The sequence below is a fragment of the Sinocyclocheilus grahami genome, unplaced genomic scaffold, assembly GCF_001515645.1.
Source record: "Sinocyclocheilus grahami isolate Dianchi unplaced genomic scaffold, SAMN03320097.WGS_v1.1 scaffold85.1, whole genome shotgun sequence".
NCBI lineage: Eukaryota > Metazoa > Chordata > Actinopteri > Cypriniformes > Cyprinidae > Sinocyclocheilus > Sinocyclocheilus grahami.
The window spans coordinates 1,820,227-1,846,345 of record NW_015505264.1 but is presented as its reverse complement, the minus strand read 5'-3'; the positions used below and the strand labels follow the sequence as shown (position 1 = coordinate 1,846,345).

General features: G+C 37.2%; 2 protein-coding genes across 6 annotated transcripts; both read right to left on the bottom strand.

Moving 5' to 3' along the window:
• Nucleotides 1-7,322: 7,322 nt before the first annotated feature.
• Nucleotides 7,323-9,450, bottom strand: LOC107586735 (kelch-like protein 34). The gene has a single exon (XM_016274221.1). The coding sequence runs from the start codon at nucleotides 9,246-9,248 to the stop codon at nucleotides 7,485-7,487; it is 1,764 nt and encodes a 587-aa protein (XP_016129707.1). The 5' UTR covers nucleotides 9,249-9,450; the 3' UTR covers nucleotides 7,323-7,484.
• A 3,133-nt stretch (nucleotides 9,451-12,583) lies between these two features.
• On the bottom strand, nucleotides 12,584-23,356 carry LOC107586736 (small muscular protein-like). Of its 5 annotated transcripts, none has more exons than XM_016274222.1 (6): nucleotides 22,714-22,856; nucleotides 21,281-21,456; nucleotides 18,492-18,556; nucleotides 15,002-15,088; nucleotides 13,632-13,766; nucleotides 12,584-12,721 (listed from the first exon to the last, which is right to left on the bottom strand). In XM_016274222.1, exons 3-5 carry the CDS (start codon nucleotides 18,528-18,530, stop codon nucleotides 13,641-13,643), a joined length of 252 nt encoding a protein of 83 aa, XP_016129708.1. In that variant the 5' UTR covers nucleotides 18,531-18,556; nucleotides 21,281-21,456; nucleotides 22,714-22,856; the 3' UTR covers nucleotides 12,584-12,721; nucleotides 13,632-13,640. The 5 variants fall into 5 exon arrangements, with proteins under 5 accessions (XP_016129708.1, XP_016129709.1, XP_016129712.1 ...); XM_016274223.1 differs by lacking the exon at nucleotides 22,714-22,856 and adding an exon at nucleotides 22,529-22,545; XM_016274226.1 differs by lacking the exons at nucleotides 21,281-21,456; nucleotides 22,714-22,856 and adding an exon at nucleotides 23,301-23,356.
• Between the last annotated feature and the right edge of the window lie 2,763 nt (nucleotides 23,357-26,119).

Here is a 26,119-nt window from a genome sequence, read left to right as displayed (position 1 = left end):
TTTTTCAGGGAGCGAAAGTTCCAGTGCACTGGAAGGATTTCGCGATTGAGACAGCCCTTAAAATGGCAGACTCCCTGATCAGTGCCCTTACTACTGAACAAGGGAGCTGATTGAGATGCACCCAATGAATATCCATTTTTCATACTGTACGTACATTAAAATTTTGTGATGCCTAAATTCGCTTAGCATTTTACAGTACACTATTTAGTGCTTCATTATTTTCAATGTATTTAGAAGAATTGGATTACTTTTTACATTTTGGGCATAAAAATAGTTAAATCATGACAACTCTCGGAACATTTTAGCATTGTGAGGGATATGACTAGGGCTGCATGCACAAAACCACGTTCATATTCGTGCGATTTTTTGCGCAGCTCGTCAGTGAACAACGGCTCTGTGTAGTTAATGCTGCTCAATGTGAAAGCCCGCAGGTGATGGAGATTTACCGCTGATTACAGAACCAGCTTTCTGACAAGATGCGCATTAAATATCGCATGCGATTTATCGTGCAGTCCTAGATATCACATTGTTAATGTATTTGGTCTTGGCGGAACAGATCTGCTACGCTGCTGCTGTTGGTTATTGCTGTAGTTGTAGATTATTGCTGCTGCTGCAAGCAAGTACAGGAACTTGCTACTGCCAATGCATATGGCGATATGGTGCCATGAGTATTTAAGACATACTACTGCTGCACAAATAGCATATAAAATAACCCTGTAGCAGATCTATACAGGTGGAGCTGGGGAAGGTGTAGGGTTTCAGAGAACTCTGAAAGCGCGCTGCAGGAATCTCAAGTGAATGCTAGCCAGCCATATAAATGCAAGGCAGTAAGCTCATTGGCTGCATATGTAGCATGAACCAATCAGCTTGTGCCAAGTCTTTTAACTCTCTGAATATCTTCAATTACGTAAACACCCCATCAGAATGTGCCATCTAGAGTTTCATGACTGAACTATATATTTATTGGCACAATTTTATGATTTTTGATTTCAGTTCATCCCAAATTTTCATTTTAAAGCTGAACAGTCGACACAAAGGTCTCCAACATTTTAACCTATTAAACATGTTGTACTTTTAATATGTATTTTAAGTAAATTTAAAGGCTATTGTTCACTTAGCCTACATCTATTTTTATTACCACAAAAATGTATTATTAATTATAATATTTTATTATTAGTAGACCAGAACACGTGGACATGTTGTCATTATTACAATATAATACTGAACTTTGATTTCAGTGATTTGGACTATGAGATGGACACTTGCTTCTTGCACTCTATGTTGCACTTTACTTTTGCTTTAAAAAAGGATTTCATAGAAATTTGGATTTCGTTTGGAGTTTCACTACTGAAGTCCTCTGTTCATTTTTTTCATCATCCTGGAGATGTCTGTTTAAATCTGGTTTACACATTTCTAAAGGTACTTTTAATACTTAAAATTTTTAATAATAATACAATTTTAATACTTGATTCTAGTGGACTCTAAACATTGCATTTATTTAATGTGAAAACCCAACTTTTGGGGTTAATTGAAACAGATTTTTCCCCTTTGTAGTTGCACTCACAGCTGTAATGAACAGAAGCCCAGAACATGTGGATATATTGACATTAAGAACATGCTGACTTTCTCAGATTTTGTAATTATTTCATTTTTATTAGGTTTGTTTACATTTTTACTCTTTTAGTTTTACATTTCGTCAATGGCTTGTTTACATTTATACTTTTTTATGGTACACTACTGAATGGCAAAGTTGCAAGTTTAATAAGATGTTCTTTAAAATTGTTGATTTTTTTTGTGGGAAATTAATCATTTAGATTAATCGATAAATTAGTCGATAGATTAATCGAAATAAAAATTGTCGTTAGTGGCAGCCCTACTTTTATGCCTCACAGTCTCGTTTTAATTGATGTCAAATTTGATACAGCATCTTCCTTGATTAAGGTCCATAAACACAAATTCTTCTCACTTTTGCTTGTACTTTCACATCCTGACAGCAATCGCAGACTCAGTCTACATGTGCTTTTTAAATACTTGAAAAACATGGTTTACGCAGGCACAGATAGCTGTACAAACAAAGCTCTCTCAATGGCTCGACTCGCAACCCACAAGCTTCAGAGCATGCCACTTCTGTACACGGGGTTGCCGTGGTTACAAGTCCTCCAAGCGGCTCAGACAAGGAGAGACAATGCCGTCGCACGAGAACAAACCTGGCCAAACCACCACTAGACAGGAAGCCGAGGTAGAATCAGAGCACTTGAACGTGGAAATGGACGCTACGGACTGAACTCTGAGAGGAAATGCACTTCTGAGGTGCCGTTCGAACTCTAAACACACCGACTGGCACACTGTACCTGTGTTTGTCTGTCTTTTTGAAGCAAATCTCTCAATGGACACACAGACGGTCATCACACAAGTTATCTGCCATGTTTATATGCTACTTTAGCATACTATATACTCTACTGTATCATACTATATATTTACGATTTGCTGTTATACATCGGCTGGCCCCGACTTATAGCATTTGTACATTTGTGTGGAAGTTGTGTGCGTGTGCATGAACATGGAACACTGATGTGGTTGTCTCATCTCACCACAATCTCCGTAGAGTGTTTGGATATACCAAGAAAAGGCCTTTAAAGGAATATTCCTGGTTCAAAACCAGATCAGTTCTATTGACAGCACCTTTGGCTCGATGCCAGTTTCCACAGTCAGTAATTTTGGCTCGACCCATAGTAATGCTCTTCAAATGGAAGTCTATGGGGCAAGGCAATTTTATGGACAGAAACGTACAGATTGTATTTGTCTAAATCCTTGTGAGACTTTTCTAGGAGCAGAACTTCTGGTAATTCCTGAGGGTGGATTTGTCTCTGTGTAAACAGACCTTTTCTGGTATACTTGTGCTTATCTTACAAAAGTTACAAAGATTATAGACTTTTAAGAGATAAAAGATTGGATATGGAATTTCAGTTGTAATTTGTTTTAACTATGTTTTATTTTAAAGGAATATTCCTGGTTCAAAACCAGATCAGTTCTATTGACAGCACCTTTGGCTCGATGCCAGTTTCCACAGTCAGTAATTTTGGCTCGACCCATAGTAATGCTCTTCAAATGGAAGTCTATGGGGCAAGGCAATTTTATGGACAGAAATGTGCAGATTGTATTTGTCTAAATCCTTGTGAGACTTTTCTAGGAGCAGAACTTCTGGTAATTCCTGAGGGTGGATTTGTCTCTGTGTAAACAGACCTTTTCTGGTATACTTGTGCTTATCTTACAAAAGTTACAAAGATTATAGACTTCACACAGTTAAGAGATAAAAGATTGGATATGGAATTTCAGTTGTAATTTGTTTTAACTATGTTTTATGTATTATAAGAAATATATTATTACTGCTATTATGGATGACAGTCTACCATATTATTATTTTTTGATTGTATCAGTCAACTGCAGACAAAATTAGATATTACGTTGTACATTGTAATGTTGCGATGCATAAATTCAATGCATTGATTGCAAATGAACAGCAAATTTTAGTGTTTTATTAGTGATTTATTTAGATTTTTCTTTCAATTTATTTACAACAGAATATAATTTTTATATTTGATCAATTATTGTACATAACATAGATATAATTATTGGCTTATTCGTATTGGCCACTTTTTATATACCAGTGCATCTCCAATAATAATAATAATGCTTATTATTATGATTATCATGCATAATGTTTAAATCCTGTGGATCTATGAGTTTTTGATGTTGATCAATTAAAATGAGGCTGTGCGGCATACAATTACAGTATGTTTAATAGGTTGAAATGTTGTTTTGACTGTTCAGCCTTAAAATGAAACTTTGAGATGAACTGAGATCAAAAATCATAAAATTGTGGCTGATACAATAAGCTAATAATAAAAAAAAATTACATTAAAATTTCATCCAATTTTGTCTAATAAATTTTTTTTTTTTTTAATTAAACACTAAAAACTGAATATTGTGCTGTAAAATGCTACAATTGAATTTAGGCATCACAGAATTATAATGTGCAGTATGAAAATGAATATTCATTTTAAAATTAGTTTTAACATTTTTAGTTAATAGTTTTTAAACATTAATTTTAAGAGAGTGTTAGATGACACTCACAATTAATTATGTTGTAAACATAATTTTCTACATATTGTGTGTGACTATTGTGGTCCATTGCCTTGTCCCAGTTAGAAATGTCAAAATAATTGAATGTGGTAATTGACAGAATGGTAAAATTGCTGTAGATAGCATTCATCTTGTCTTGAACCTGGAAAATTTCTGTGCCTGTGCCGTGAACACTTCTCGACAGAGTGTAACGCCTTGCCAAACTCAGCCTCTGATAACGGATGAGCATTCAGTGAAGTGTGTGGGGTTTGATTGGTAGAAAATTGCACAGGCTTCATTATCCAGAAGCAGCATTATCTCTGTAACTTGAGTCAAATTATGGAAGTTCTCTCTTCACTACGGTTTCCTGATATTATGAGGTGAAATTATGTGTCTCTTCGCAAATGAGAGTTCATAATCAAAAACAGATTTACACGTGATGTTCCTATTGCAAAAATTTGCATCCTTGAGTGAGCAGGGACGGCACTTACAAGTGATTGTGTATCTGTGCACAAGGTGTGCCATTCATTTTTAATGCTTAATCTCAAAGACATTTTTATGGACTATTGTGTTCAACTCAAAAAGTTTAGGAGAACTTAAAGGATAGTGTTATGTTTCAGTATTGTATACCTCTGTTTGGATTCAAATTTTCAGTTTCTACAAGCTGCCATGCAGCTGTCCTGAACAGTGCTGCTAGTTTAGGAACATTTATGTCAAGACAACAGTGAGTTTTTATGACAGCCGTGGTCATCACGACACATTGCTGGTCTCAGCCCAGGGACTCGTCGCATGGCTCGGCCGATCAAAGCTGTTGCCCTGAACTAACCCCAGCATCTGTCAGAAGCAGCAACTCGACTCCTGAAATTACATGTATGTCAAAGTTCGGGAGGTCGTCCATCTTTATAAACTCTCAGAGCAAAACAACTCTTGCTGCATGGCTTGTAGATACACCACAGTCACATTTGTTTTTTTGTTTCTAAACCGAAGCTGCCAAATTATTTAATGTCAGTGTTTCGGCTGTCAGGAAGGCCGTGCAGACCAAGAAGCACTCAGGCGCTCAGCAGACACCAAGATGCTTTATGTGAGATTTTTAAGAACACGCTGAATGTTCAGAAGAGAGTTTATTGTATGTTAAGATGTGTATTATATGATGTACATTGACATTTCAGGTATGACATAATGGAGCACATTTCATTCTGTATGTAATCTAAGACAGTATTAGCTTCATTTTGACTCAGAGAGTGACTCAGGTGCTGATGTATCCATGGGAATCATGGGAATGCATTAGCTCTTCGAGAAAGTGATTACCAGTGGATTTATAGCTAGAATGGATGTCTATTGGTATTTTACTTTAGTAATATATCAAATTTATTCTTAATTTAGTGAAAACCATGTTATGTTTCTTTAGGAGCCCAGTTTTTAACAAAGTTGACGTAAAACATTCAAGTTCATCAATATCTGTGCTGCTGCCTGTCTTTATTATGAGTAGGGCATGTAATTTGGGCAGTGCAGTTTCCTATGTGTTGTGTTTAGAGTACAACCTGGTCAAGTTTACTTTATTTATTACATTATTTAAAAAGAGACTTGTTGCTTTCTCCAGATTTCAGTGTGGTTATACCTAGAGTCAATAAACTTTTATGGATGTAATCATGCTATATGTTTTGCATTTTATATGGATTTTTTTTATATGCTTGATATTTACACTTAAATGAGGCTCGAATTTTGAGGCTGGTGAATCCTATAAGTTTATATTCTAACTGGAGAAAGCTATCTTTTAGTATTCCCATTCATCAATGGCAGTTTCTCAGCTGCCATTTCCAACGTGGATGTTGCCATCTTTGGCTTAAAGGTGAGTGCCTGACAATAAACAATCGCCTGAGAGCTCGGCAGCCTGTCGAGCAATGAGTAAGGGCACCTTTCTCCAATGGGTGGTTAAAATAGATGCCCGTGTACATATCCTAGAAAGCTTTTTTCTTTCAGAAGCTTGCTGGTTTCCAGGCTATTCAGTGAAGGTAATGGACTCAGCTTACAAAAATGAATGGAGATGAACTGTTGGGTTTTGTTCTGAGTCTTGGGGTGACAATGGGTTTCCTTTCTTTGGGCAGTTCAGAAGGGAAAATCTGATTTTCTAATCAGCATTAGTCTAATTGGCAAACCAGGTTAGGCTGCTCATACTCAAATCTCACTAATTTTCTATTATTACCAACAAATTTGTGTTGGCAATAAATGAGTACAAAAGACTTTAAAGAAACTCACAAGCTGCAAAATTAATTTTTAGCAGTAAAATCTTTTATTTATGCTTTTCCGTCTTAGCTACTCATTTGCATTGATTCATTTGTAGAATTATGTCAACAGTATTCATTTTACAAAACCAAGGCTATTTATTTTTATATAACCCAGAAATAGTTACTACTACATCTAAAATTATATATTATGAAATATATGATGAAATACATGCCAGTCTAGTTACTGCTACTGATGTGTATCTCACTGTTTTACAAGATTTCTGCTGAACTACTGTATTTGCAGTTCACTTTAATTTATATTGGTATTCTAATGACACTATATTATCTGTGTTGAGTAATCTAGATTTCCATGCATGGCCTGAGTTGTCAGATATACTGTATGTGTGACTGCAGTTTTGTTTATCATTGCTCACTAAAAATCTTGTCATCCTCCCTCCTTTGGCTCAGCTGCATCCCACACAAACTCAATGATCTTGATACTTGTCCTTGCCCACTTTGACTTCCCATGCACCCTTCCAAATCAATGGTCTAATTTGGCTTTCTCGCTCAGCGTCTGTGAGTGTAGCCTCCTTTCACAGTCTGTATCCAACATTCATGGCAGCTGTCTCTCTGTCATAAGACATTATGACTGTCACCTTTGATCCTCACGTAGTGCCAAATAGTCAGATCTTGTCCAAATTTGTCCTTATGTAGATTACTTTTCCATTTGTTTGTCTGTCCTTTCTTTACGCCTTTCAAGATGCAATGACCAGAGTGTGCAGTGGTCTGAAATTCCATTCTTAGTTCTGTCCTTTTCTACGGTGTCCTTAGAGGATCTATGCCATTTCTCAGGACAAAATCTTTATGACAAGTCATCTATCAATGTCATGACTTTCTCTACCCTATTCATAGTGACCTAGTTTCAGGAGCTCCTTACTGCTTGCTGTAAAACACTTAACAGAATTATGCCCCCACCAAGGTCTTCTATATCTGGGTAAATAGAAATCCTGTTTTCCCTGCCACGTTATAATTCATGGATCCATGACACAAAGATAACCCCTGTCCTTCAACTCTCTCTGCCCCATGACAGCCATCTGTTTGTCTGTGTGTATGTGGGATGGTGTTTGTAATTGACTTTTAGGTCTCCGGAGGTTCTTGAAGAGTCATTATGGCACACCGAATCCCACACAAGGGTTCTGGTAGTTTACACACTTCTCTCCAGGCATCATATTCCGTGTCGTACTCCAGCACATTTGTTGTACACACCTCCTGTCCTTCCTGCCATTTTCTCCCACCGAACATAAGCACACGTCTGCTCCCTGTTGTGGTCAAACCATAGCAGAATCGATCATTCAGTAGGGGTTTTAGACGGGTCCACAGGTCTTGCTCAGGACTGTAGCGTTCAATGTCACAGAAGGGCTCATACATTCCCAAAAAGGTGTAAATTCTTCCCATCACTGTTGCCATCTGGTGGCCAAATCTGGCAATGGACATGTTAGAACGTCTCTGCCAGGCATACCCTTTAACGGCATTCAGAAACAGCACTTCTTTGCTACTCTCTGGGTTGTTGACGTGGATGCCGCCTGAGATGTAGATTCCTGTTCCAACAGTGGCGCAGGCATGCCCATAAACTGAATACGGTAGGGATACGCCACTGCGCCAGCACCCTTCCCTCATATTGTACCTTTCCACAGATGACAAAACAGGCTCACCCCTCTGGCCCCATCCACCGATAGCAAATATAACACTTTCCACGACACAGCAGGCAAGCTGTGCCCTCTTCTGCAAGAGTGGCTCCATCTCCTCCCACTGCTCAAACCGTGGGTCATAGCGCCACACCTGGTCAGTCACAGTCATCACAGCACTCTTCTCGTTCTCCTCATCCACATGCACCACCTCACCACCTAGTATGAAAAGGAAGTTCCCAACAACACATACTCCTTGGTGCTGTAGCTTATTTGGCAGGGATGTCGAGAGCGGCTGGAATTTCTTACTGCGAGGTTCGTAGGTTAGGATCTGATTCTGGGGCCTGTTTGCCTCTGGTCCTCCTCCCACCAGAAGAATCTTGCTCTTTGTGACTCTTAGGCTGGTGTGGACACTTTGTAGTAGAGGCTGTAGGGGACCCTGAAGGTGGTAGTTAAGTGCTTTCTGCACTACACTGCGGACGAAGGGTGTACATAGAGCAGGTTTAAGTGCACTGAGTTGAGACAGCTCTTTAGGTGGAATCAAACCAAATCGGATCCGACTGAGCAATGCATTACTTTGCAAGGCAGATTGTGGGTTGCACTCTAGCCAATCCAAAACCAGCTGCAGAAGGTCTATCTCCTTCACTCCCGGCATCTCCTCAGCTACGAGCACCTCTTGCAGAGAATCAATGTTTACCTCCATTAGCTCAGCCTTGTATTCCTCAGATGTAAGTATTCTGCACATGTTACTGCCAATAAAAGAGTTGCTGTCATCGAATGCTTCAGAAAGGCCGTAGCGAGCTGCTATGTTCGCAAAAAAGCAGCAGTTGTCAGGAGCAATGCTTTCAGAGATGTACCGAGTGCAAAGATCCACAGCATGGGTGATCTGTAGATAGCAGGCAGCCTGTAGTGTGACCTCCAAAGTGGAGGGTGACAGTGCGATCCATGAGGTGTAGATAAAGTCCAGTATTTGCTCCAGGCCCAGAGATGACAAGGCTGGCAAGCTGATAGTACGGGCACCGGATTCCAGAGTGTAGTCCTGAAACACGGACCAGAAGTAGTCGCTGGAACAGGCTAACAAACTGCGATGAGCAGGGTACTCCACACCTTCTGCCTCTAAAACAACATCACACATTCGACCCTCCAGACGCAAGCTCTGGTACCGAGACAAAACACCTTCTCCATGACTGTTGCTGAGCGTCAGGTAGTAATTCATCACTAGGAGAGGAAGGGAGAGAGATAAGGGAGTCCAGGGAATTTAGGACTGAATTAATGTAAGACAAAGCACAAAAGGAAGAGTAAAGAAAGAGAAGGTTAAGTCGACTTCCTCCTGCAAAAGTTGTAGAGATTAAAGAAGACAGAAGAAAATAAAAAGGTCAGTACACCATCCGCGTCTGTTGGGATGTGGTCCATGACTTCTGCTGGCATCAAATGCGTAAGTGCAAAGGGGAGGGTCAACCATTTCTCCTCCACCCAGTGGGCAGACAAACCTTTTGCCTCAACAAGATAGGCATGTGTTTTCTTCCAGATCTCTAGAAGGGAGGGGAGAATGATGGGCAGACATTTTGGGGCCACGGGGGGTAAACACAACTTCGAGCTATTTGCCCTTTCCATTTAACTAGATGGGAACACAGAGCGGGAGGGATCAGGCTGGGGGTTTATTATGATATGCAGATCTGAGGTCATCTCTTGATAAATAAGGGAGTTAGTCAGCACTGTGGATTTCTGTCTGTTGCCACCAGAAGTCATATCTCACCAAGGTGACAGGAATAGAAACTCAGTTGATCAGAGGGACAGTCAGGACACAGTCTATAGCCAGAAAAGAGAAATGAGAATGAGAATCTTGCCTAGAGGACAATGAGAACGACTGGAAGATTATTCAGTCAGGAAGACACAAAGACAAATAAATAAAGATTGTTTACAATCACTGAAGAGTGAGGTTGATTTATAGACTTGTACTGTGTAAGTGTGATCCACAGAAAAGGACACATCCCAACCTCGTGAACATCATACCCTTCATCCTCCCTGAATAGCTGCTGGCTCAGAGCTGGGATAGGGCAGCATCAGGCTAGATTGCGGGGAGGGGTTATTAAACATAAGAGCGAGGGGTGATTATGATAGAGCTTTTGGTTACATTCTCACACCCTCTGCTCATGATCGTGCTGGTTTCTCCACTGTTTAGAGCATTTGCAATACAACACATCTACGAGGTAATTGGTAACTGGAGATACTTGTGAATGCATTCGCACTCAAGTGTAACTGCAACGGGTCATGATGAATCATAGAGGGGCGTGCTTGTGTGTGTGCTCAAGGAAGTGATTTTGTAGACTCACTGTTTGTACTGCCAAATCCTGTGCTCACCTTACAACCCCTTTGGATTGTCGCTTTAAAACAAGTAATTGGCCTTTTAGGGACCTTTACATGTCTTTTCACTCAAGCTCGTTGTGCATCGGTGGATATATTTAAACGCACGTTACAACTTCAGGGCTCTAAATTAGATGCATTAGTTATGCTGCACTTTTTATATTTCATCAACAAAACCAGAATCCACTTCATTGCATGCATGCTTGAATATCCTTTGCAGGATCATGCTCTCATCTGTCACTACAAAATCTATATTTACTATTTATGATGAACAATTTTACATCTGATGGGTGCATTTAATTGCAGATACAACTGATTTATGTGTTCAGTCACTTTCAGACTCTCTGGTCTCCCTGTTTTGACCCATCAGTCCAGAATGCTGTCAGACCTGAGTGGCGTTCTAAATATAACAGTGTCTGTTCTCCCTGTTATGGGTTTTGTTTGGCTCTGGTGGTCATGGTGAATTATTTTGATATTATCTGGTGTACATAAGGCTTACAGGTGAGAAATTCCTTTGAATTAACATGCACATTTTATAGATATACAATCTGAAATGTATGATGGAAAGCATATGGTAGCAGAAAAGACAACTGTATCAAGAAATCGATGGAAGTTTAGGAATTCTGAGCTTCTCGGTTAAAAAGTTTTAGAACTACAGGCTCACTCTGCATTGCATTGTGGGTAATAAGGGAATTATGAAGGCTTTGTTGATTAGTTAGACAGCTGCTCACTCTCTCTGTGTTCCAGGCACCACTGCCAGATGCTTAATCCAAAAAAATAGTCCATTCCAATTTCACATGATTGATAGGTCCTGTTATATCAATGTACTCACAGTCTCTCATTCTCTCAACCATGAGGTGCATCCTGGGAAGCTTTTCCAACAGGTTTGAATGTATTTCAATGTACACTGGACACTTGTTGGTTGCTTGTCTTTCACTTCATGATCCAATTCACAGCATACATTGTTTCAAAGCAGCCTTACAGAAAATAGAGCCTTACAAATGAAAGAATGTAGACAATTTATCTGAATTATAAATGCATGTGTTTCCCAGCTCTCAATGCAGACTGACACTAAGGAGCAATACATGACATGATCTTTAATAAGGACACTTTCACTCAAAGGTCATGACACCTGCTGCTAGTAAACTAGATCATAGAGCAGTACAGACACATATGATGTGATTTACAAGTGAGGAGACAAGCAGCTTTACACTGTTAAACTGATCCCAGTTTATGTACATAAACCGATGGTGCGGCATTTGAAATCCAGTTCTATTTGTTCAAGGATAACAAGTGCTGGCTTCCTCCTACAGGTTTGCTCTTGGAGAGAACGTGAAATCATGTTTTATTATGCAACAGCCTACTTATGTACTGCAACACAAGAACAAAGCCTTAGATAAAGAAAGAGATGTGTAGGGAGTGAAAACAAGCCTGCAGCATGAGGCATTTTAAGTAGGGCTGTCAATCGGAGGAAACTTAATCAAATTAAATGCATGACATTCTGACTAATTAATCAAATTTATAGCAATTATTTGCATATTAATCTTCTAGACGTAAAATACATTAAAAGAAAATTGATTTTATAGTGTCACATTTGTTCGAGATGTTTTAAGACACAATCTGGCTTTTTTAAAGGAGAATGGAGGAATTTTAAGATGAATCATACTAGCTAATGTCTTCAGTCTCATATATTCTGTTTTATGATTCATTGATGGTAGTAGGAGAATACAGAACATCTATAAAATCAAACTTTAAAGGGATAGTTTACTCGTGAGGGTGAGTAAATGATGACAGAATATGCATTTTTGGGTGAACTATCCCTTTAAGTTAAACACAGTACATTTTAAAACAAAATACAGAATAGCATACAGGGAGCTTTAAAAAGTGGTGACCTATTTTAGACAGACTAAGCCCTGGTTCAGAGCTTCGAGTTGCTCAATTCCCATCAGTCTTTGCTCTGATAGAATCCACCCCCTCAATTATTCTCGGGTCAGTAGGTAGTGTCATCATTAAGGCTTGTCGTTGATTCCTTTGCGACCGATTCTCTGGGAGTTGTGGTAAATACATGAACCTGATTGGATGGCGACCAAAGCCTTGGATAAAATGGGGGCGGAGTCACCTGTGAAAATGAGAAGAACTAGTTAAATGGGTTCACTGGCATTAAAAACGTGTAATCTCAAGTCAATTATTCTCGGGTCAGTAGGTAGTGTCATCATTAAGGCTTGTCATTGATTCCTTTGCGACCGATTCTCTGGGAGTTGTGGTAAATACATGAACCTGATTGGATGGCGACCAAAGCCTTGGATAAAATGGGGGCGGAGTCACCTGTGAAAATGAGAAGAACTAGTTAAATGGGTTCACTGGCATTAAAAACGCGTAATCTCAAGGTAGTTTGTAGTTTGCTTAGGAAATTCTGTTTGTATTTCTGCGGAGTGGGTCACAGCGCATGTTTTGCTCTATAATTGAGAGGTCTGGTGAGGCATGCTGGGACTGCACACAACAGACAGACTTTCACTGCCCCACTGACCTGTGGGGTATTTATAGAGCCTGATTCATGTTCATACCCCTTCTCCATGCACACTAACACACGCGCAAACTACTTTTACAGCTACTGACACCATGTGGTCATTTGTGTGAACAGCATGGAGCCTTTCTAGATGATTTCAGTGATGTGACGCATTTAGAAAAATTATTGCTCTTTTGTTCCTGCTCCTATTTGTGTGTGTGTACATAAGATTGACAACCACCAAAATTTACTAGTTAAATGGGTTCACTGGCATTAAAAACGCGTAATCTCAAGGTAGTTTGTAGTTTGCTTAGGAAATTCTGTTTGTATTTCTGCGGAGTGGGTCACAGCGCATGTTTTGCTCTATAATTGAGAGGTCTGGTGAGGCATGCTGGGACTGCACACAACAGACAGACTTTCACTGCCCCACTGACCTGTGGGGTATTTATAGAGCCTGATTCATGCTCATACCCCTTCTCCATGCACACTAACACACGCGCAAACTACTTTTACAGGTACTGACACCATGTGGTCATTTATGTGAACAGCATGGAGCCTTTCTAGATGATTTCAGTGATGTGACGCATTTAGAAAAATTATTGCTCTTTTGTTCCTGCTCCTATTTGTGTGTGTGTACATAAGATTGACAACCACCAAAATTGTTTGACTAACCAAAAATGGTAGACGGGAAAAAATGGGTGAGAGTGTGTATTTGACTGTCAGATTTACCTGTGTTGTTTAGTCCTTGGTGACCCATCTGAGTTCACTCTTTACGTTCTGGAGCTCGGAAAGGTCGACGGCGGGGCCCGGTAGTTTCACAGCACCAGGCAGGGCCTTTTTTTCCTCTGGAGTCACTGGGGACGCCTATGAAACCAATTGTGAGAGATGTTACTGAGTGGCCCTCACAAAATCTCTCAAGAATGTGTCATATTTTACTCACAAAATAAAAAGAAGGAATAAACTTAATTTTAAATAAATAAAATTAACAAATGAAAATAAAGCTTATTTCTGGAGCACAGTGTGATATCAATATTGTTTTCTGACATTTTATGATTTGCCCATTAATTCTTATTTAAAACATTTTTAAAGTTCTGTTTTCTTGTGATTAAAAAACTATCGTAAAGCAGATCTAAGCATATTTCTTATTACTAAATATAAGAAAAACATATTTAAATAGTTTATAGTACTTGTCATTTAAATAAACATTGTAAAAATTGTCCACACATTACATCAATTAACACATTAATAACAATGTGCAACATCTGTCTGTTGCTATTTAGTAATAAAAAAATCTTTCTTTCTTTCTTACTTTCTTTCTTCATTACTTTTCATTACTGTGTGCAAAAAGTGTCTATTAAAATTGTTTATTAGTAGGCTACTAAATGATAGTAATTATGTTGATCATGTTGATTTTAATGCATCACATTAATAATATTCTAATGAGAATCATTATTAGGAATAATGTAGATCTGATAAATAATATCAATTATATTACAGAATTGGATATGTTCGTATTGAAAAATTTGATAAATAAATAAATATATGTGTGTGTGTGTGTGTGTGTGTGTGATTGAAAAAGAAAATTTAAATGGTACAAAAATAAGATAGCTTATATATATATATATATATATTTATTTATTTATTTTTTACTTACGTTTAAATGTGATCTGGTTACATGATTACAATTGTCTCTATGTGTGTCTAATTTGTTTATTTATAAAATGGTGTAAATGTGTGTATGTGAGTTTTCTTCCAGCAGAGTCTGACCTCCTCTGCATCTACTGTATCTTCTCTCCTCTTCACAGGATGTCCCGCCCCAGGACGCAGAGCCCCCATCGGAATATTAAGGTTGGCCTTCGTGTGTGTGTGTGTGTGTGTGTGTGTGTGTGTGTGTGTGATTGAAAAAGAAAATTTAAATGGTACAAAAATAAGATAGCTTATATATATATATATATTTATTTATTTATTTATTTATTTTTTACTTACGTTTAAATGTGATCTGGTTACATGATTACAATTGTCTCTATGTGTGTCTAATTTGTTTATTTATAAAATGGTGTAAATGTGTGTATGTGAGTTTTCTTCCAGCAGAGTCTGACCTCCTCTGCATCTACTGTATCTTCTCTCCTCTTCACAGGATGTCCCGCCCCAGGACGCAGAGCCCCCATCGGAATATTAAGGTTGGCCTTCGAGACAGACAAGAAAATCCAATGAGACGGTTACCATCGCTGCTACATCTCACAGAGCGCTGAGGTGAAACCACCCCTGACACTGCTCGTTTCCTCCTGCAACCGCACCTATAATCCAATCACCACAGTACCAAAGTCATTTAAGCTCACGTAATATTGTGCAATGGTCAAGCGTAGTTGTCGAAACCAAACCTTTCCACAAAACCTGCTGGACGTGTCTTCCTGCTGGAGTTTGTATTTCATAAAGAGCAAAGTGCCTGTATGAAAATGAGCTGCGGGCAACACTGATAAAACAGTGGGATGACAGACATCCTTCTGTTTGCTGAGGCCCGACGCAGACAGCCTGTCTTTTTTAGTCTTTATTATGTGGCATCTAAACGCAGCATGTATTACAAAAACAAAGTCCAAATGTGAAAATGTAGGCTAAATGTGTTTACAGCTTTACATTAGAAGGAAAGTACATGGATTGTTGCTACATCTCTTCTCTTATATATTACTATTTTCTCAACCATCCTATCATTTTGGTGAATCTCATGAAAGCAGGTCACACTTTACCCCAAAATCAAAAGAAAAGAAATTATATTGTGCAAAAGTAGAATTATTTTAATTTCCCCTAAAGCAGGGCTGCCCAAACTCAGTCCTAGACGGCCGGTGTCCTGCAGAGTTTAGCTCCAACCCCAATTAAACACACCTGAACCAGCTAATCAAGGCATACTAGAAACTTACCAGCAGGTGTGTTGAGGCAAGTTGGAGCTAAACTTTGCAGGACACCGGCCCTCCAGGACCAAGTTTGGGCACCCCTGCCCTAAAGTCATTAAAGGGGTCATATGATGTTGCTAAAAAGAACATTATTTTGTGTATTTGGTGTAATGAAATGTGTTTATGCGGTTTAACGTTGAAAAAACACATTATTTTCCACATACTGTACAATATTGTTTCTCTTCTATGCCCCGCCTTTCTGAAACGCTCGATTTTTACAAAACTCATCGGTCTGAAAAGCGAGCTGTGCTTTGATTGGCCAGCTATCCAGTGCGTTGTGATTGGCCGAATACCTCAAGCGTGTGATGGAAATGTTACGCCACTTACAATACTGTGATGCCGTGTCCCGGCGCGACAAGACAAAAACATTAAAACCCATTATAAATGAGGCATTTGTTGCATCCAGTGGGGACATAATTATGTATTGTAATGACTTATACTGTCTTTTAACGCGTTGCGTTGCATCGCGCCGCGTAAACATAAAACCATGTCTGCATTTGTGATCGGAGAAACGACAAACAACAAGTGCTACTCTACACTGCTCAAAACTCGCGTTTGAATCATCAGTGGCAAATTCTTTAAATATGAAAACGTACTTACAGTCTGTGAGTCAGAACAGCTGGCATTGTAGTCTACTCTACCAGGATCAGGAAACAGTCCTCCATAAAATGCTGCACACATCTGAATATTTGTGTTGAAGTGTTCTGGAACAGTGTTGTAAATACAACTTAACCACTGATTTCTAGTCGTGTCCTCTTTTGGAAGACCAAACAAAGTATTTTCGCTTTCACAACGAAACACACAGCGTCTTCACAACATGGCAGCGGTGGCAGCAACAATAAAGTTACGCCTTCTTTCTTTACGTGAACATTTGGGCAGTGTTATGCAAATCTTCCCACATCGTGACGTAGACATGTGGGGTGTGTTTAAACGAGACATTTTAGGAGGGCTTGGACAAGTCTTAACTTTTATAAAGAATATCTCGGATTTGAGACTTTAGTCTTTGCAACTTTAGGGATCTTATCTATTCACGAACAGCTTGTAACACTCCAAAGAGAAAGGAAAACTTGAAATCGCATCATATGACCCCTTTAATACTGTTATCCAACTGTTTTATTTATTAAATAATTATATTTTGTTTATTAAATGTAATACTAATTATAAATTTAAAATAATATACTCTAAATATAAATATATAATATAAAATATATTTTCAGCAAAAATAAAAGAGAATGGTAATTTTGTTGCATTGTGGTAATGAAAATTTGGAGGGGAAAATGTTTAATTATAATAAAAATAATCAGCAAAATTGGCTTTTTATTTAATTATTTTTAAATTTCCATGTTAATCCGCAAACACTTGTTTTTATCTCTTCTGCCTCTTTTTATAAATTATTGTCCTGCTCTTGGACACACAAGGTCAAACACTCAATTTACAATTTTGCAATTTAGTGTTTCGATTAGAGCACGTGACATCTCTCAACCAATCCCGAACGCTCTTAAGGATTTGGCTTTACTCCAGTTTTGCATGTATTTCATGGTCCAGTACATCAAACCCTTGAGTTTCTTCTCTTTTTCACTGTTTCCTTCTTTCATTTCTCTGGCTTTCCATCTGTATAGGCTGCTGGATGAAATCTGATTGTTGGCTGTTTTAGGCTGTACAGTAGTGACCATGTGCTCCTGTCTTTGCATGCATGACCAGTCTTCCTTCTGTCTGTGCTCTCTGATGGACCGTATACTGAATCTTGTGTATGCTTGGGCTTTTTATGGATTCATGTGTATATGGAGAGTTTTTATGGAAAGATGAAGGTGTCTATTTTTGGCTGAAGTGTTCAGTGTTTGTAAAAATTGTTCTCTACACTGTGGTGAACTGTTGAAAATCTTTCTTTCTGTCTACGTTATTGCTCCTAGCCAGACGTATAGTTGCAGGGGGAAAAAGTATGTGAACCCTTTGGATTTCTGCATAAATTAGTCATAACGTGATCTGATCTTCACCTATGTCACCTCAATATACAAATAAAAAAAGTATAAATTTTCATGTCTTTTTTTGAACACAAAGGAATGTTTTATGGAGGTTTACGCTGCCAAAGGACATTTAACCAGATATTAAAACATACTTTGCCAGTGTGTAAAATAAAAATATGAAAACATATCATTGTTTGCGGTTGTTTGTTTAAGCAGACTTCACATTCAGATCACATTTTCATCAATTTATGCAAAACCACAGGTTTTCCCTTCAACTGTATACCGGTTAGCAATAGGAAAATGGCTGTAAGGACTTTAATTAAAGTGTACAAGTCTATTTTTATATAAATTGTTTCTGTTTGGATAAGAAATGTTTTCCTACCAAGAAGAAAAAGCTGAACACACATCAACACCATAATGTATTTCATGTACTTGTGAATGGCCTTGTGTGAGTACTGTAATGCAATGTACATTGAAATGTGTTTTTACTCAGTGTTCAAAATAGGGAACTGGCTTTTCAGATTAAAATATTTAATGTTGACATGTTTGAGTGTTTTTGAGTAAAGAAAAGCACCCTGGGAACCATTTGAGTGCCAATAAAATCAATACAGAAGTTTAAAACTCACACTGTACGCTATTCTTAAATTACATACGAATAAAAAACACACAATACTCACCTGCAGGGCTTTTACATTGGATGACTGCTGTTTAGACATTCTGTGCAGTTGTGTCCACGTTCCTGCTGTAGAAAAGACAGAAAGAGACCGAATGCATTGATCAGATGGGCAGAGCGGCCTGGTGTGGGTTTGAATGCATGTATTTCGTCTGCAGTGATGTGTATGTATGTTACAGAGAGCCGGGGAAAAGTAAAGCCCCCTGCGGCTCTCAGGTGCCCGTGGATAGTCTTTCAGTTGCTTAGTGACTCCTGCAGTGAGGAGCAGGTAGCAGCTCTTACCCCTGAATTATTGATGTTAACATGGAGAGAACAGGGCTGGGATAACACACACCTACACACTCTTTATACTGGATATGAAACATAAAGTGGAATGTCTACTGATATTGTAAATGAATAAATAGCTGCTCATTAATAGCTCAGAGAGACTTGAAAGTGAAAAAAATCTGATATGCTTCATTGAAATAGGAATTTTGTCTCAGATGATTCTCCAAACACGTTATAAGATAAATTCAAAGAGAAACAATTAGAGTTTGTACTGAACTTTCATATTTTGGTGTATCTAAGCTTAGTTGGTGACGGTTCAGATCATTTTCTTAAAAACAAGATTACTATATTTTTTTCTTAAGAGAACTATTATAAAAAGAATAGAGGTTTAAGCAAAAGTCTTCATTGGGTCTCATTCCTGTCTAGAAGAAAGCCACTGCTATAATTTCACTCATTCTTTAATAAATAAATAAATAAATATCCAGATTAATAGTTTAGTTAGAGACTCACAAAGTAGTCTCAATGGATATTTATCATTGCCATCATTATTTATTATCAATTAATATTTATCATATGCATTATCAGTATCAGATTTAATATCATTTGAACATTATGGGATTTATGGTCTGCAAAAAAAAATAAAAAAAATGAATAGCTTTATTTTGAAAAATCAGAAAGAATATCAAATTCTGTATTTTTTTTTAAAGAAGAATTATATTTTTTATAATAATTTACACATATACAGTACACACACACATATATATAACTGCGATTAATCACAATTAATAATTTATATTTATAATATATATTTGAGAATGTATATATATATATATATATATATATATATAATGTATGTATGTATGAAAATATTATATTTATCTGTGTATTTATACTATGTTATTGGTATTATTCTATAAAACTAATAAGGACATGCAATGAGAAAGCAGCATTTCCTAAGAATGACCTGGAGGGAAATTTAAAAAGAAGACATTTACATACTTGACAGCACAATCCGAAGCGGAAACAAACACATTTCACCTTCACATTTCAAACAGAGGAGACTGCATGTTGAATGACTCGTTTTGTGTCTCTGACAGAAAGCTGTTCGGAAATATGTAAATTCATCCAGTGTCCTAATGAACACAGCTGTAGGCAGATGAGCTTTGATTATGTGCTCGCAGGGAGCTTTCTGCCTGTAATTTGCTCGGTTATGCTGCTGATGGAACGTCCCGCTGAGAACACCTGGGATATAAGAGGAATCCTCCTGAGTACTACAGCCAGCATGCATGGTAATGCATCTGCAATATTCATATCAAAACTTTCTGTCTTTCAACGTCTCCCTCCTTTTTTAACTTAATACAGGTCTCGGTGGGGCAGCTATAGGATTGGTAGGGTTCACAACCTTAGCAACCGTAACCAGGGATGTTGTTTGCACATCAACAGCAGTGCATTAGTACTAGTGGTGTGGAGTCACTGCTGCCGAGTGTTGAGCTAAATTTACCTTTCAAAGAGCAACAGACCAGCTGTCCAACACTCCACCAAAATACCCTTCTAAAACTCCTCAATGCCCAAAATATCAGTCAAAGATTGAACTAAATGTCAGTATCTAAAAAAAAGCATAAAACTAGGACCAAATCACCTCTGGCAAAAACAAATGGTGTTTTAAGTTTCTAGATTTATTACCTTCCATCTCAAACTCTAAATTTAACCACCTACAGTATATCACAAACTCCACCAGATCCTGAAATCTCACACTGAATATTGCATCTTCAAAAACTCCCACAATGGTTTCACAGGCATAATTTATTTGCATTCAATTCCCACTATGACTGGAAGTCTCCCAGAAGTTCTAGACCTTTCCAACCGGTCTGACAAGATTTTCTCTTTTATAAAAAAAAAAAAAGTGTATTTGATATTCAAAACGTTCAACAAAAGTTTGAATAGTTTGTTCATCAAATTCAGTGCATGTATTATTCGTAATAACTCTGTTTATTATGTAAATCATCAAACGTCATCACAATCCTATGTTTAGATGCAATCTGAATTTCCTGCGCCAAAACCACAAGACAGAAAAAAATATATAATTTACATGTGTATCATCACAGAATGCTAATGCTTATGTAAAAGTACAGTTACGGTTCATATTAAACCGGCCTGTTGTTTTAGAGTGAGTTATGTAGGCCCGAATCCTGCCAGATGCCTGAGTCATTATCACAGAGTCCCACGCAAACAAAACATATACATAAATCATATGAAATTAGTAAGAATGAGTGCACTTTTAGAGGAAGCTAAAGGAAAGGTCAGTCTAAAAAGGTCAATTTTGAAATGTTCTGATTTAAACAAATTTTATTTGTGTCATTATATCATCATAATACTATTTGGCATAATTTACCTAAAAGAAAAGCAGTCTAATGTATCTATTGTGACCTTAACACTGATATTTCACACACATGCAGATGAACACACACACGCACACACGCACACACACACATACACATCCTCCCTCTGTCCTTAAAAGTTGCATACCTGCTGGCGTAACAGTAAACCGCTGTTCCCCGCTGTGAGACAGACAGGACAAATGTCAATCTCTCTCTCTCTTCTGTCTTTCCCTTAATGGACTAAAGCGGTCTTGACTTCTGTGGTCCGGTTCTGTTTCTGTTCAACACCTTCTCTCTCTCACTCTTTCTGTCCCTCACTCCAGGCTGTAGAGGAGCAGGGGATTCCGCTCATATCTGGGATTTGTTCACACTATAAATAGTAGTGTGATACACAGAGGGGACCTGCTTTCTGTCCACCCTGACTGTTCACTTCACAGAAGCTATGATCATTCACAGTCCTGTTACTATATACACATGCAGTGGGGTCCAAACATCTGTAAAGTGAGAATCTGGGATTCAAATTGTAAAAAGTGTTGAATAAGAATATTAAAATGAATAAGAAATATTAAGCACTATTTCTATGTCAAATTTTTGACCCTGGTCAAGTGAATCCTTCATACAAATGTTAAGATATTTTTGCTTCCATTTAAACAAGATGGTCCTCGGATCATTTTCAAATCATGCTGAAAAACATGATTATTTATTTATATGAATAAAAATGATTAATTTATATTATTAAAAACTTGGCGATGATATTAATAATATTTTATGTATTTATTTGATATACATAAAATTTTATTTAATATGAATATAAGATTGAAATATGAAATACAGAATCTAATGATTAATAATAATAATAATAATAATAACATAAAATATTTGTTTTTTAATATCTGTTTATCTAACACACACACATAAACATATATACATACATACTTACAATAAACTTATTTCATATTATTTCATATTTATAATACATTTTATATTAGAATTATTTTATTTTATTGTATTCATATTTAGTAATATGAATACATTTGCCTAAAATAAATAATATACTGCACATATCATATATTATGTTATTCAATTATTTATAAAACAAGTTTATTTATATTATTAATAAATTAATTAGTAATTATATATGACAATATATGGAAAATCTAAATATTACTGGTTTATATATATATATCCTGTTTTTATATTAATTATATAAATAAATAAATAAACTTAGCCTAGTCATCTTAGACTTTTTGGACCTAACTCGATGTGCCCACCAGAAACACAGAATTACAACAGCATCGATTTAAAATGTAAAAATTTTAAATGGCCACCAAGCTTGTGTACGATGCATATTTGCATATATGTATAAATGTGTGCTAAGTGGGTATATTTAGGAGACCTAGATTGAAATGTCCCCAATATGCCTGAACCTAAGAGAGAATGTACAAATTACAGCATTACTAGATCACATAATGAAAATGGAAGAAAACAGAGAGTTCAGAAAGAGTGACTGTTGATAGATGAATAGACTTTGATCTTTGTACGACACAGGACACTGATATCTTGACCCCCCTGTGCCCTTACCTGTTCAGCTGCCAGCGTGAGGTCCACACCTCCTCACTGCTTTGTGTTCTACTATGATGGCCAGTCAAAAGCCCTGCCTATTCTCTGTAAGGTCCTCTCCTGCTCTCTTCCATGCAGTCAGAGAATCACAGTGCGACAATACTTATTAAGATCATGACCTAATTTAGGCTCCAGCACGCAGAGCCCAGGGATACATCTGATTGGCCCACGGTTTGACATGACGACCCATTCCCAGCGGTAGCAGCACTGCCAGTTTATGGAGTTTCAGATCTTAAACTAGGCAGATTTTAACCCACAAGCGGACAGGTATAAACAAACGATGGAAGTTGCACATAATTTCACTGGTAAAGCAGATTTCTTAAACAGAACTTGGTGTTATAGCGACATCAAAATCATTGGGTTTGAGTGCACAGACTGGTATAATGTATACTTTGCTTCCACTTGCAAGGATATAAGAATTTGCCAAATGCATAAATGTTAAACGTGATTGAGCCTAATGCACTAAACTAACTATTTGCAAGGCTAAATATCAAACTACAACCATAAAATGGAAAATTAAAGACTGTTAAAGCATCTTCTGTCCTTACCTGGTGCCACTAGTTCTTGAAGTGTGATCCTGCTCACTCAGTTCCTTCAATGCTGAGTATAAACCTCTACTGGAGCTCAGAGCTGATGGGGAAGGTGTCCTCTACAGACAGCAGAGCTATGCAAATCCTCACCTGAATTCTCCTCCCTCTACTTGCCATCACAAACTTCCTGCTCATCCTGCCACATAGCACATATACTACAGGTCAAACACAAGTATTAAATCCTAGAATCCTTTTTAATGTGCATGTTACATTTACATGCAAAGATCCCATTACAGTGCGACTTGAAAGTGGCTAAGTGCATGGTTGGACAATGCAAATACTGTTGAATTTCATTAACAGGTCATAGAAGGTGAGTGGAATATTAGCAGCATGACACTGTCCTTTCAGTGTCTGTTGTCTATTTTACATTAATCCCTCCTTTTGAGCACATGGCATTATGAAACTAGCGGCATCCTCTCTTATGTATTCATAAAAGGCTGTCATAATTGCTGTCTATCTAGACCACCATCTCAGATATTAAATCATTTCATAATACCTTTAGGAGCCTGAGGGACAGAAAAGATCACTCCCACCCAGAAAGGCTTGGTTCCCGGACGGAAATGTTTGCAGGGACTTATCACACTTTTGAACCTGTCATTTGTTCCCATGTGCTTTACATTCAAAATTTTCATAAGTTTTACTACAACAGTGGCCTTTAGTGGCAAATTGACCACCTTTTTGGTTGACTGCCATCATTTGCTTATAGGTCAACAGTAATACCTGATACGTCTTCATTAAATTGCACATTTAAAAGCAAGTCTTGTGAGTATAAAAACCACAGAGGCCAAATTTGTCAAGCTGGAAACTAAAGTGTACTTCACAGATACGTCTATGGTGCAAATAAGATGTGATCTCATGCTTCAGCAAATGCAAATGAAAAGCACATGGAGTTTTTTTAGCTGCACTGCAAAACAGAGACATCCGATTTCTGAGCAAATCGCTTTTGTGTGTCGGATCTTTCAATTGAAACACTTAAACAGGCTCGCAAAACTGGTCTTGTACGAATTCTGACACCCTGCCAGATTCCTGTGTCTGCTTCACTGGTCCCATCCCTAAAGCCCACACTAAATGTACTGGAGACTGGAAAGTCAGAATCTATTCTTGAATCAGACTACTGTAAGCAGTTTGTGAAAGGATTGTCTGAATCCCCTTACCAAAAAGTAGTATACTTCAAGTTTCTTTTAGTAAGTATACTTAAGTAAAGTTCAAGTATATTTTTAAGTAAACTTTATGTAGTAAGTATACAAATATCAGTGTACTAGTAGTATACTTGTAAGTGTACTATTTCAATACTCATTGGGACTAAATTGGCCCACTTTCTAGTATATAAAAGTATACTTTTAAGTATACTTTAAGTATAACAGTAGTAAACTGAGTACACAACTAGTTTACATCAAAATGTTTAGTTTGTACTGCAACTACACTAAAAGTGAACTTATAGGTATACTGATAGTTTACTAATTAAATACTTGTAGTAGCATTTTTAGTACACTTTGAAGTATTGTTTTAGTAAACTACTAGTTTAATAGTTTTATACTGCAAGTATACTCATAAGTTTTCTTTTAGTGAACTTTACTTCATACTTGAAGTATACTACTATGTCCCTATTTAGGTATTATTTTGTATATATTTTGCTAGATGAATATCTGAACATACAAAACATCAAAAGAACAGGGTATCTGCTTGTAAACAAAAACATTTTATTCTAGCTTCATGCATTCTTTTTTTAAACACTTGAATGTGGATAAGTTTCATAAATAAAAAATAAAGAAATAAACATTTTGAACAAAAAGCAGAAAAAAGACTATGAATTGGATTCAGAATGATAATCAAAACATAGATAGAGTCGATCAACACCCCAAAGCTTGACAGTCATTATTATCTCTTCATTGGTCGACATTATATCAACTTTACACAGTTCTGATGCTGTTTTATGTCTGATGATCGTGTTAGAATACATGTGGAAGCATCTGTTGTTTCGGTTTCTTCTTCACTTGTGTTTTTTGGAAATTCTGTACAGAAAATGTGTTCTAGCACCCCCCTACAGTATAACAATGAAAACACGGATTCTAGGAACACAAGTACAGCTCAAATATATTTAGACTTTTTCTAAGTATAAGTCAAGTATACTTAAATGTTATTTTAAGTATATTTCTGAGAAGTACAGAAAGCCCATTTCTGAGAAGTACATAATAAGTAGACTACAAGTATACTTTCCTATTTTAGTTTAAAAGAAGTATACTAATAGCACACTTGAATAAACTTCTTTTTCGTAAGGGTCATGCAGAGTCAACATCTCACCAACATATTAATTGTACCAAGAATCGACATTGTAATTGTCTTTCTACAATTTGTAATGACCTGAGAACCGATGAGTCAGCTGATAGCATGCATTTGGAGTGAAAATTAAGATTTGACTGAAAAGTTTTATGAGAATTAGTCTATACTACCTCACACGCACATCCCAAATGAAGTGAGCCAAAAATGTCAAAATGAGCCTTTTTTTCTTTGTACAATAGCCTAACTATTACAAATAAAACATACTGTAAATGTACGACTTGTATTGTACTTTTAGCAACACACATAGCCTATATGAAATTTAATTTAGTATTTGTAATGTGAACATAAATTAGCCTATATTAAGTTTTGAATTACTTAATGTCTTATTAGCTTAAACATAGCAACAAATTGAACCGAGACACGCAAATTACAACAATGACCCTTATTTAATTAAAATTAAAAACGTCAGAGAACGCGATGAAGACAAATCACTGAAT